This window comes from Furipterus horrens, unplaced genomic scaffold, assembly GCF_987537825.1.
Source record: "Furipterus horrens unplaced genomic scaffold, mFurHor1.1.pri manual_scaffold_1, whole genome shotgun sequence".
Classification (NCBI taxonomy): Eukaryota; Metazoa; Chordata; class Mammalia; order Chiroptera; family Furipteridae; genus Furipterus; species Furipterus horrens.
The window spans coordinates 115470533-115483125 of record NW_028327171.1 but is presented as its reverse complement, the minus strand read 5'-3'; the positions used below and the strand labels follow the sequence as shown (position 1 = coordinate 115483125).

The 12593-nt window shown below is 40.2% G+C and overlaps 1 protein-coding gene across 3 annotated transcripts in view; it reads right to left on the bottom strand.

The window, feature by feature from the left end:
- Positions 1–12593, bottom strand: part of WDR33 (WD repeat domain 33) — a 107244-nt gene that overhangs the window by 10021 nt on the left and 84630 nt on the right. For 2 of the 3 annotated variants that reach the window (XM_090278926.1, XM_090278929.1), the window contains exons 8-17: positions 10839–10965; positions 9357–9511; positions 9187–9265; positions 8637–8747; positions 8182–8276; positions 7639–7725; positions 7264–7403; positions 6483–6635; positions 4790–5875; positions 2081–2189 (exon numbers count right to left, since the gene is read on the bottom strand). In XM_090278926.1, the coding sequence (XP_090135052.1) occupies positions 2081–2189; positions 4790–5875; positions 6483–6635; positions 7264–7403; positions 7639–7725; positions 8182–8276; positions 8637–8747; positions 9187–9265; positions 9357–9511; positions 10839–10965 (2142 nt within the window). The remainder of the gene's footprint in view (positions 1–2080; positions 2190–4789; positions 5876–6482; positions 6636–7263; positions 7404–7638; positions 7726–8181; positions 8277–8636; positions 8748–9186; positions 9266–9356; positions 9512–10838; positions 10966–12593) is intronic. The other variant, XM_090278933.1, reaches the window with a different exon arrangement.

Genomic DNA, 12593 nt, shown 5'->3' with positions numbered 1-12593 from the left:
AAATGGTAAGAGACTAATTAAACTTGTGATGATCAACTTAGTTCACCTCCTAACATTGAAGGGATCTGTTTTCCAGGCTCCTGAACTACTTCAGCCATTATAAATGAATACTTATTTTCTGTCAACATACAATTTAAATCAAGCATTTCTGGAAAGTGGATACAAAGGGGCACCCTGCCTCTGAAACAAGAAAGTATTGTACTTCAGTATAAGTCCTCCACCTGCCCCACTCATGCCATTTACTCTTTGAATTTGGTTTCCTGGCATCACAGGCAGCCATAATTCTCACCCTTCCAGTGTCCTTCCTTCTTCATTTCTGTTCATTTCTCTTGGCTATTTAAATCCCTCTGATTACTCAAACATGTATAAAAAACTTGGAAATCTGAGTACAAGAATAGATCATTTGAAGGGTTCTCTCCTTTCCTCCATGAACCAGTCCTCTCCATGCTCAGTCTGCAAATATCCTAGATCTGTTTCCTTACGGTAGATAGGACCCTTACCTCTCAGTGTATTCCTGCAGCTAATCACTTAACTCTGACTGACTTATGTTGCCTGAACTTGGTGTGACCTTAGATACAGCAGATGTGTGACCTGGGAACGCGGAACATTATTTCATTTGGACTTACCTATGAATATTAATCCTCCCATTACCTCTATCTGTTTAAAAGTACCCTGCTCATCCAAGGAAAGAAACCCACCACTACAAATTAGAAGGGATGTGGCAGCAGCGCTGGTTAATCCTGTAGGGAATGGCAGGGCCCCTTTCTCGGCTCTCCCTTCTCCCTTTGGTCCCTGGGAGGAAAAGGAGAGGAGGAAGGAAGAACAAGAAAAAGAGAAGGAGAGGGAAAGAAAGAGAAAGAGAAAAGGGAAAGAACAAGGAGAGGGAAATAGGTGGAGACAGACATAGGGCAGGGGAGAGGAAGACAGGCGGCTCTCAGTTTGTTGATGGCTACACCTTGTGGATAAAAGACTCTTTTCTTAGGGTCCCCAAATTCCAAAGGCTGGTTCTTGGTGCTTGTTATTTCTTTTTCTCTGTTGGCCACCACTTCCATAAGATGAGAATAAACATTCTCCTAATTCCTTTATCCCTATCTCTAACACCTCACATTCAAGACTAAGCTTTAAATTCCCAAAGTCCTGAAGCTGAAAAATGCTGACATGGTAATTTGGTAAAATGGGGCAAGAACCCTAACATGTACCACAAGGTGCTGTGGGCTTAACCAATTAAAATTAAAAAGAGTGAAGTTTTTTGAAATGCAATCTTCAATGTACTCAGGTTCTCTCAATTGTGTCCTCCCCTCTGATGTAACAACTCCACCTCCCCACTTCCCTGCATCCACATACCCTCCCAGTCCTCTCTCTCCCCTAACTCTCCAACAGCCTGCAGCTCACTGTACTCTGGTTTCAGTTCTTCATGTTGGTGTGCATGTATGCTGCAAGAATTTAATTCTTTGGGGAACTGGGCCTCTGGCTTCCAGCGCGCTCTTTCAACTCCTAAGATTAAGTCTTAACTTCAAAATAGCCTGACACCTAACTAAATACTGACAGTCCTCATCTCTGTGCTTTCTATATGCTCTTTTCTTTTCAAATGGTGGAGAACAATGTAACCAGCTAAATAATTCAATACTTGACACAATTTTGGGGGAGGGAAAAGTGGTACTAAAAACACTGCTGAAACCTCTGAGTTCTTTATCCCATCAAAAAATTTAAAATGAAACAGTTCAGCTCTCCAGCTGCTACAAGACACACTGCACTGGATGAGCACTGGCCTCACTCCCATTCCTGCAGAGGGACAAAACCGCCAGAGGCTAGGCCCTGTTGCTGGGGGTTGTCCAAATGTCTCACCACCAGTTTCTGGTAGTGAGGATCTTATTGCCTCCAGGCAGCATTTGTGGCTAACTAAAGCAAATCTATGAATGCTAGCAACATAAAACAAAGCTATTACCTGAAATGGCTGTGCTCTTATTTTTCCTAAAGATTCAAATCATTCTATCAATTACTTACCAACAAAACTATTTATTGTAAGATTTACCCAAAGGTGGTAAAATAAAATCTTTTATTCAGCCAAACAGATATTTACCTTTGTTAGGGCCAGCTCCTTGTCCAGGGTTAAGAGGGGGGATGCGACCTTGTGCTCCCTGCTGCCCTAGGCCTGGTATCAGGGGTGGGGGGCCTGTGTTCTGTCCTTCCTGAAAAGATGTTTTTAAAGCGGGGGTGTGAAATCATAGGCTTGTGCTTCATAAATAGCAATTTTATTATAATGTGACAAGATAAAAACATGAGGTTGCCCGAAAGCCTCTAGCAGTAAACAGTATAGCTAGTGATATAACAAAACTGTCATTAAATTGGGATAGATACTTCTCTTACTGTAATAAAAGGAAACATATATTTTAAAGTTGCTTATAGGTTTTATTTAAAGCTAGATCTTTACTTGTTATGCCAAGCAAGAACCTCAATAGAAAGTCAGAAATCATAACATAATGACACTGTACAGAGGAACTCCTGGCAAAGGAAAGCTGTGGCAATCTCCCAGGACAGATAAGCTGTCCTCTGGCATCCACAGCTTCTTTCTAGCCACAGAAAATAAACCATCCTCACAAGATATCAGGGCTGGCTTTGGAAAGGAGGCAATAGGAGAATAAGAAAGGTTTGGGCTCCTGATGAACAAGGTGTTCACATGAGCCTTCCCCCTTCACCTCCCTCTTATCTTCTACCTTCCAGACTCCCCTGTCCTCAGCACCCTACCGCTCATTCCAGCTCAGTCACCTGGATCTTGTTGGATTCATTTGGTTTTGCAGATTCTCTCTGATATAAACCTGTTGCTCTGATGCTCTTAAACCCAACCTTGTCCCTAGTCTGCATATTCTGTGTTTTTATCTATCCATGTCTAAACTCTGGTTCCCCACAGTGTCCAGTGACCTTGGATCAGGTCTGTTGACAAACACACACACATCTATAGGCATTCCTACATATTAAAAATGCATTTAGTGACTGGATCTACTACAAGAGTAGCTCAGTTTCAAAACCACCAATAGCAAAATTCTTTTCATGATCCAAACTAGCTTCCTTGAAAGAATAGTTTTGATAGGAGGCATAGCACTACAGTTATAAACACAATACCAGTCATTTCTATACTCTCGTTGCCTGTCCATTTTACCTAAGGACAACTCTTATCAATATCTTTCATGCTGTTCACTTAATACCTGAAAGCAATTCCGGTAAATAGTACCAATACAAATAATTGGTTTAAATAATTCACCTGGTCAAAGTGAAGAATGTCAAATTTCAGCATATAAAAAATATGAGCAAAGATTCTGATCAGGCAACTTTTGAGATTTGAAATATCCTATTTCAAACCTTCATATTCATTCTACCAGTACTTCTATATGTCAAATCTTTACAGCCATTATGCTCTTCAGATATAAAATCTTTTATTATATGATAAAATAAAAACTCTTATTAAATTGTCCCAGAAACTCAGAACTGTCTCTTGAATCTGACATGTTTGTAATTTTAGTCATAATGTGGAAGCTGAAGTGCATTATGTTTTTATCCTCCAAAATTAAAACCGTTAATTCACTACCACAAGGTTAATTATTATAAACACATATAAATACACTCTGTATTAATAAAATATATAACACTTCAAGTTTTACAGCAATTCAAGGTGGTAAACCTAGGTTTATTAAACTCATACTAAACTCTCGGAAGTGCACAATAAATTCTGGAAATAAACTCAAATGCCATCAGATTCTCCATTGCTATGACATTTTTAAGTTCTGGAAGATCTACTGAAGAGTACCACATAATCTACTTATTTAGCTAGTTATTTAACTCAGTAAATTCAATGGTCACTTTCGCATTACAAATTCTCTGAGTTGTTAACAGGGTGTATTTTCTACACATAGTATCTGCAGCCTGGCCTCTTCCAAGTGAACGGAGCGTCAGGGAGTCAGCGTTAGCTCACTCACTCACCCACCCAAATAATGCTTCTGGACTGTGAAACTCACAAGAACATAAAAACCACAGAGCCGAACAGTGTTAAATGCACCCATGCTTATGCAGTCTTTCTATAATTCTCCCCAAACAACAGGAACTGTTCTCACGCCCCCTCTCAAACACAAGCTCAGGGAATAGGTAACAAAACTTAGCTAATAAAAACAGAATTGTCAAAAAAAAAAAGGCCAATTTCTATAGAAACACTCCTTCCTGTAAATATTTTTATAAGTAAGCTGAAAACAACTTGAACAAAATTTTATCCAAAGGGTCACCACTTGAGAATGTGTAATTTTGGACTGAAAGACCTCTGAAAGCATTCAGTAAAATGAAAATAGCAAGTTAAAGACGCATACTATCTTTAAAAGTAGAGCCAGCAGGCAGATAAGAGGTGGCTCTGTTACTGGCAGGCCCATGAAACATCATGCTATAAAGCAAAGGACCCAGAAAAGGGAGTACAGCAGGCTCAGAGGCACCCATGTTTCCTCCCCAGGGCCAATGGTCTTTTGGGGTCCTGAAACAATTAAGAACTATATTAATTGAAAGTTAATCTATTCTGGAAGAACATCTATTAGAAAACATAGGTTGAGAAGATTCATATTGCAATATATTTAATGGTTTATTTAATTATTCTTCTTTCCTTCTTTGGCTGTATTGCTATTCTCAGGCCACTACCACCACTTGAGAGACATTTATATCAGCTGTGACTGCTTTTCACAGCATTTGAAAGTGCTGCCTCAGTGCAAGAGTATACCTTTCCAATGTGTAATGCCCACAAGTTGCAAATAAATACCTGATTGAAGGAGGCCCGGGGCCCATCTCCTAACAGAGCTGTTTTCTGCTGTTGGAATGGTATTTGCCCTTGGGATGGATGTGGCCCTCTTGCTTGGTTCTGCTGTCCCTGAGGTCCAGGGGGTCCTTGCATGCCACCCTGAGGTGGAGGTCCCAAAGAGCCCTGGGGCGGACCCTGCTGACCTTGTGAGCCTGGAGGCCCTCGCAATTCTTGGGGAGGGCCCAGCATTGATCCTTGAGGTGAAGGTCCCTGCATGCCTCGCATTTCCTGAGGACCTCTCATTTCTTGAGGGCCATGTCCCAGTAGTCCACTTGGAGGGTGAGGTCTCATCTCTTGAGGTGGGTGGCCCAACATCATGCCTTGGGGAGTAGGACCCTGGTTCTCTCGAGGGCCTGGAGGACCCTGCATTCCTCTTGGATTCAATCCCATCAGAGGTCCCTGAGACACAGGACCTTGGATCCCCTGAGACCCTGGCCCGCCTTGTATCCCATGAGGATGAGGAGGTCCTTGCATTCCCCTGGGACCAGGTGGCCCTTGCATACCTTGAGTACCAGGAGGTCCCTGAGGGCCCATGTGACCCTGGGGACCAGGTGGGCCTTGGGGGCCTATGTGACCTTGAGGGCCAGGTAGACCCTGAGGACCCATATGACCTTGAGGACCAGAACTACCCTGTGGTCCAGGTGGTCCTTGAAGTCCCAAAGGACCATGAGGTCCAGGATGCCTTTGCATTCCTTGGGGCCCATGCATATCCTGAGGCCTCGGCAACCCTTGGGGTGGGCCCTGGGGCCCTTGTGGTCCCATGAATCCTTGTGGCCCTCCACCTCCCTGATGCAATGGAGGACCTTGTGGTCCCATTTGTCCCTGAGGTCCAGGGGGTCTAAACTGTCCCTGTGGACCTGGAGGCCCCATTTGCGCCATGTTCATTGGTATCTGCTGAGATGAATGGGGCTGCTGAAAACCTTGAGGAATCTGAGACATTGGACCTTGTCCTGGAAAGGTCTGGGGTCCAAGGAGAGGGGTACCAGATGAAGGAGGAGGCTGAACTTGCTCAACCTGTTTCTGTGCGAGTCTTTCAATTTTAAGTTGCTGGAAAGAAAGAAAGAAAGGAAAAACATCCTGAAAAATAAACCAGAGTCCTAGAAGATGACAATATTGCTGTCACTTATTTCACTGGGGGAACCTCAAAACAAACATGAAGCAGTAACCTCTTAACACCCAAACAATAAACAGAGTCCATATAACATTCAGATAATTTAGAGGGCACTCAGGCCTCCAGACTCACTCTAGTGAGGTGCTGGGAGACAGTAGTCAGGATTATTTACCGTGACCAGGAAAAGCCCAATAATTTACTAATGGTTTATCATTTTCAGTAGCTGTAAAAGGAAGGAAAACTAAGAGCAAACCACCTGCTTTAAAGCTGACAGAAAAACTATTTTATCTGTGGATAAATAAGTAAATTCAGATTTAAACGGTTGGCTTTATCTTTTCTATTAGAAATGTATATTTAACTGAGGTCTACTCACTGCGTGACTGATCTGGTAAGAAACTAGCTCCTTAATGTAACACTAAGAAATGGTGGTGCTAATCAGATCCACCTGAGAGTCCTATCCCTTCTTCTTATGAGCATGTCAATAAACAATGTTATCACTACTTTCTCTGATCATCCTGAATCCCCCTCAAGAGCTTTACATACCTCCAGAAGCTGTGGATTAGTATACTGTAACGTGGCCATTTCCTGCTCAATTTCTGCTTGTGTTTTTTTCTTCTCTTCCAATTTAATGTCCTCTTTTCTGTCATTCAGTACTTCATTTGGGGCAGGAATCGGAACTTTATTTTGCATCCAAGCCTCGGAAAAGATAATAATATTAAAATATACCCTAAGTGTGTAAGCTATAATGACAGAATGAGAAAATCATTCTATAATGTCATTGGCTAATTCTAACTTCCTGAATATAAGTTGGCTCTCTTGATGTGCTGTCCTTATTTCTAATGCTAATTCTTACTGACACAGGGATAGAATTTGGCAAGCATTTTACTAGGTAGAATTTACTAAATTAATAAAAGCTGTAAGATCTTGCATATTATTATGAATGCAAAGCTTGCCTGCCTCTTTAAAAGGGCACATATACTTTGTGTTGAGGGACAAATAAAGCAGAAGAAGACAATGTAGGAGAAAGTCAACATACTCTCTGTTCCATGCCTCTTTTTCCTCCTTCCTCTGATAGCATGGATGATAATAAGTAGGTAAGAATATAAGATCTAGAGAAGATTCATGACAAACTCAGCACTAACTGCAAAGCAGCAGATGGGAACTATGTCTAAAAACGCCTGAAATATGTAAAAAATGCTCCAAAAGAATCTATAGTACAGAAATATCTTCAACAAATGAGATAATCCAGAGAAACGTATTTCTGAAGTTCAATCAGATTCACTGAATAGAATCTCCAGTGCATGAATGAGATGGGGCCACTTACCTGCTGGAACTGAGCAGGAATAGGTTTTGCATAAGGAACTTTCTTCTGAGGTACTTTTTTCTGATCTTTTTGCATCACCTCCTCCATTCCCCAATCCAAACCTGGAATTGTCATTTCAATTTCATTTGATTCATCTTTCCCTGTTATCATAAAGATAAGTAATTAGTCAAGGAAATGAAAGAAAGTGGCCACTTCATCAATAAACACATTTTTGGAAGAGTAGATTTTAAATTTTATGAAGTTTACATTACTTATATCAACATTTCTCAATATAAACCATTTTGGCATTTCCAAAATAATTTAATATCATGAAGAAAAGAAACATATCTATAAAAATTTTATAAAAATAAAATTTACAGGTACAACTTCTCTTACCCATCTGCTCTTGTTCCATAGCTAATTTAAGTTGTTCCGGTATTCCCATCCCTGGAATTACTGCCAGGCTATTAGGTTCAAGGTCATCTATAAATAGGAATATATCCACTGTCAACAGAGATTTTTTTTTTTTAAGATATTATTTATTTACTTTTAGAGAAGGGGGAAAGAAGGGAGAAAGAGAGGGACAGAAACATCAATGTGTGTGTGTGAGAGAGAGACATCGATGGTTGCCTCTCATATGCCCCCAACAAGGGACCCAGCCCACAACCCAGGCATGTGCCCTGACTGGAAATCAAACCGAGGACACTTCAGTTTGCAGGCCAGCGCTCAATCCACTGAGCCACACCAACCGGGGCTCAACAGAGATTTTTATAAATGTAGTGGCCCAATAAAAGTAATACTTCTATAAAAACAAAACCTTCAGTGATTTACAAATCAATAAACTAAAAAAACTAAAATTTGTTTTTTAAATACTTCTCAATACTTAACGTTTTTTAACAGAATATCCAATTTCAAAGGATTAACATGCAAGAGCCTCACCATATTCTACTCCATCTTCGGACATTCCTGGCAACAGGTTTAGATTATATCTATCTCGCATTTTATCACCTGGTCGGTTTCGGGTCCAGAATTTACTGCAAAATAAAAGCAGATAGAGGAAGGGGGAAAGCATGATTTCAGTTTATTTCTTGGTGCTTAACAGTACTAAGCAGTCCCCTGGTAAACGCAACAATTTTATAACGCTTTTTTTCTGAAAATTTAAAATGTAGAAAGATTTTTACTCAGAAGGCAAAACAAAACTCAAATAACAAGGTCATATTCAATACCCAATCTCCTTTTTGTAATATATGCATTTATAAGCCATCACAAAAATGTTCCTAAGAATAAGATGGAATAAGTTAAGACATCAATCTATCAATAAAAAATATACATACTTATTTCCCTCTGCTCAATAAATATAGTAATTCCTTGTTATTTTTTTATATAAAGCTTACCTAGTATGGTCATTTGAGCCTGAGCAGAGAATATGTCCAAGAGGATGCCAAGCCAAACTCCAGATCATTCCTTCGTGGGCCATCTCCATCCCACCCACTTCCTTCTCTACCCTGTAACAGCACCACAGAAAGAAGTCTTTTTCAAAGAAGTTATAAAAAAATTTTTTTTTTTAATTTTTTAAAAACCACTTTATTTTAGTGGAACAGAGAGGCTAAAGTTACCAAAGCCTGTTACTTTGAATTTGTCAATTCCACATGTTTCAGGGGTATTGATATGTCATCATTACCCAAAAAGCAATTCAGAGGGGTAAATTCTTCATGAATGATTTCACCAGTAAGAAAAAAGAATGTCAGTTTTATTCACTCTTAATGACTTCCATATCCAAAAATAAAGGTACTAAGTTTTCTATTCCAAGCTGGGATTCCAAAATTGAAAACTGCAGGCAGTCCCTGATACAGGACATATGAACACTCAGAAAAAATACAAATGTTATCATGTTTTATACTTTCATAAAATATACAACTTCTTCACACAGTAAGTATTACATACCCAACATGCCAGAATAACAAAGAGCCATCAGATCCTCCACTGGCAAAAAGCCCTTCATGAACAGGATGCCAGGCCACAGCTGTAAAATACATAGGGAAAGACAAAATTATCAGGACTTCAGAGCACCACAGGCAATAGTCAGAATGAGAAGCGTATCTGACAGCACTGACCTGTGGCTTCTTTCTTATGACCACGGAAAACCTGAAGCTCTTCTTTAAGGTTTCGGATATCAAAAAGTTTACAGAGGTGGTCACGTGATGCTGTGAGTAACCAATTGCCATTGAGATTTAACTTTACTTCCATCACTGTGTTTTTATGGGCATGACTAGAAACAAAGTACCAAGAAAATAATGTAAGAATTCAAAACAAGTCTAAATCCATATAATGGTCATTTTTGTTGAAAAGCACATGGGTCAAGATGGCAAGCGGCTTAGCCAAGAAGTAATCAAGCATGAAGAAATAACATTACAGGGCCACAGTTACAATTACATTTGAAATAAATAGGTCAATGACAAAAACAATGTCCCTTATCTAAGCACTGTTTTCTTTAACCAGTTAAAATAGCAGCAGAACTTCAATTGGATATAAAAGTTTATCTTTGAAGCAGGGGAAGCATTTGAACATATAAATTACTATTCAATAAAGCTCATTAAATTTTTAAAATTTAATGAAGCTCCTCTCATTAAGATGAAACATAAAAATGAGCATGGGAGCCTTGGCTGGTGTGGTTCAGCGGATTAAGTGCCGGACTGCAAACCAAAAGGTCACTGGTTCAAATCCCAGTTAGGGCACATGCCTAGGGCCAGGCTCCCAGTTGGGGGTGTGCGAGACACAAGGCAACTGAGGCATGTCCCCCCCCCCCACCTTTCTCCCCTATTTCCCCTCTCTCTAAAAATAAAATCTTTAAAAAAAAAAAAGAGGATGGGATTATTCGTTTGAACTCAAAGACATTGCAACAAGGCGAGGCCTGCACAATACAGCTTCAAGAAGAACCATTCCCAAGGCATTCAAGTTGACTGTGGCAATTGGAGGTATGTAACATGGCAATCTTGCTTCCACCAGCTCGTTCTAGATATGACTCATTCCCAATAAAAGGACCAGGATACAGCTACTTGGTCAAAAAACGTTAACAACATATTCATATCACTGTGAATGTTTACAGATAATTCAAAGAGAAAGTTTTGTTATGTAGCTGCATCATAAATAAGCACCTCAGATAAAAAAAATGGGAACTAATTCAAAAATGCAGGAAAAACTTCTCTATAAATAGATGTAGTGAGATGGACAAAGCTGAGCTGTATGTGTAGTAAGGGGCATACACACCAACTTCTTACAGTGCCAAAATGTTTATAATGAGGAAGAATAAGTCAGAATAGTAATAACCACCACCTTCTCTATCTCTAACCCACCCCACCCCTGAGATACCCAAATTAAATTTAGATATATGAGGCAAAATAAAAATCTAGCCTTATTTCAGTAGAAATTCAGAGATAAACCATATTTAATTAATAAGAAAGCTATAGATACCAGTGTATCTGTTGTCTACACTACTTCTTCAAAAATACATGAGAGGCGAGAAAGCTAAAAGTTAAAAAACACAAGCAGCTTTGTTCTCTTTGTTTAGGGAGCAAGGTGGGGTTCCTATCACTTACAGTGTTGCAAGACTCTGGCCAGTCTTGGGATCCCAGAACTTGATTGGCTGTTGACTATCTTTACTTCCTGAAACAACTAACCCTTTTGTTGGATGCCAGTCTACACATTTCACATCAGCACCGTGCCCTGTCAGGAAAGTTAAGATAAAAACCTAATCAGTCATATATATTTAAAACAAGACTCCATCCTAATTTGATCCAAAGTACAGAAACCTATTATATGTTTTGATCCTAGTACTTAGTCTTCTTAAACTTTATAAAGACTCCTTGGTCTTTGTGTCTGGGAGCCTTACATATATATATATATGTATGTCGCTGGTTCGATCTTCCAGTCAGGGCACATCAGAGAAGGAAAACTCTGACTCCAAAAAACCTCCGCTGCCTTGCGGCATACCTCTTCAGGGGAAAGGCTAAGGGAGTAAACCCCGACAGAAAATCCGGAGCCGGAGTCCCTAAGGCGGTTTGACGTTGTAGTCAACACCGGCAACTCCTGCGGCGCACCTGAAGCCAAGCTGTATTGACTCCGTCTTTCCCTTGGACCCTTCAGCTGCGAAGAGAGGGGGGGTCTGCTGCATGGGCAACAGCAGACCCTCCATATCACCCTGCCCAGGCTCTGTAGCTTCAGCTTCACTGGAGAGGACACTCCAGCGTCATCGTAAGATGTCGATTCAACACGGGAGGAGACAGATACCATGTCACTCCCGAGTCGGACTGCACAGCCATTCTCCGCGGTGCAGATAGACTCTTAAGAAGCTACACCATCGTCTCTCGAGACGGACGGCTGCCGACGACATATATAGCAACCTCTCTTTCCATGCCAAGATGCCCAGGAACCATTCCTTTTCTCACCTACTTGCTGGTAGGCTAGCCAAGGCTTTTTGGAGCTGTACTTCTCAAGCTCCAGTATTTAAAGTTTTTTAAACTTTTCATGCTGTTTCTGTATTATCCTAATTATTAGGCACAATTCTTGTCACTCACTTTAGTTTTCCCACATTGCTGTAGCTCTTAAGACAGAAGTCCTAAATTCAGGTTCAGACACTACCACTTTCTAGGTGTGATGACAGAAAAAGTATCTCATCTTTCCGATCCTGTTTACTCAAATGCAAAATGAGAAAAATAACCCCTGCTTCATTCACATGTCAGATAAGATGATAAGAAAAGATACCCTACTGAGTAATTACTAAATGTTAGACAAAGTATTGAGTACTTACATGTATCACCTCTTGAAATCCTAACAAAATCCTGAGGAAGGTATTACCACTATCTCCATTTTACAAAATGAAAGAAGAGGAGGACTGGAAGGGTTAAACAACAATTCCAAAACTAGTGAACAAGAACAGGAGCTGGGATCTGAACCTGATCTACAAGAAGACTGCAGAGACAGTTCTCTTAATCATTATGCTAGAACATGGGGTCACATTACAATGTAATAGATTACCTGTCACTAAAAATCACAAAAGTAAAAATCATAATCTATAAAACTGAGAGAAATGATCTTCAAAAAACTGGGTGCTATACAAGAAGAGCCCCAAGAACACATTATACAGCAAAATGCACTAACAAGCAGATGAAGAGTGAGGTAAAGACCACCTGAAACAGCTTCTTCTCTAGCCTGGATCAAATCCAGCTTCTATGAAGTTATAGGTGGCAAGGAGGAAAGATATAAAAGAATAGAAAAACAGAAAGTAGAGAAGAAGAAAAGATGGTTCTAGAGGCAAAGGAAAATGATTTTGCACATAATCAGAAGGGGAGTAA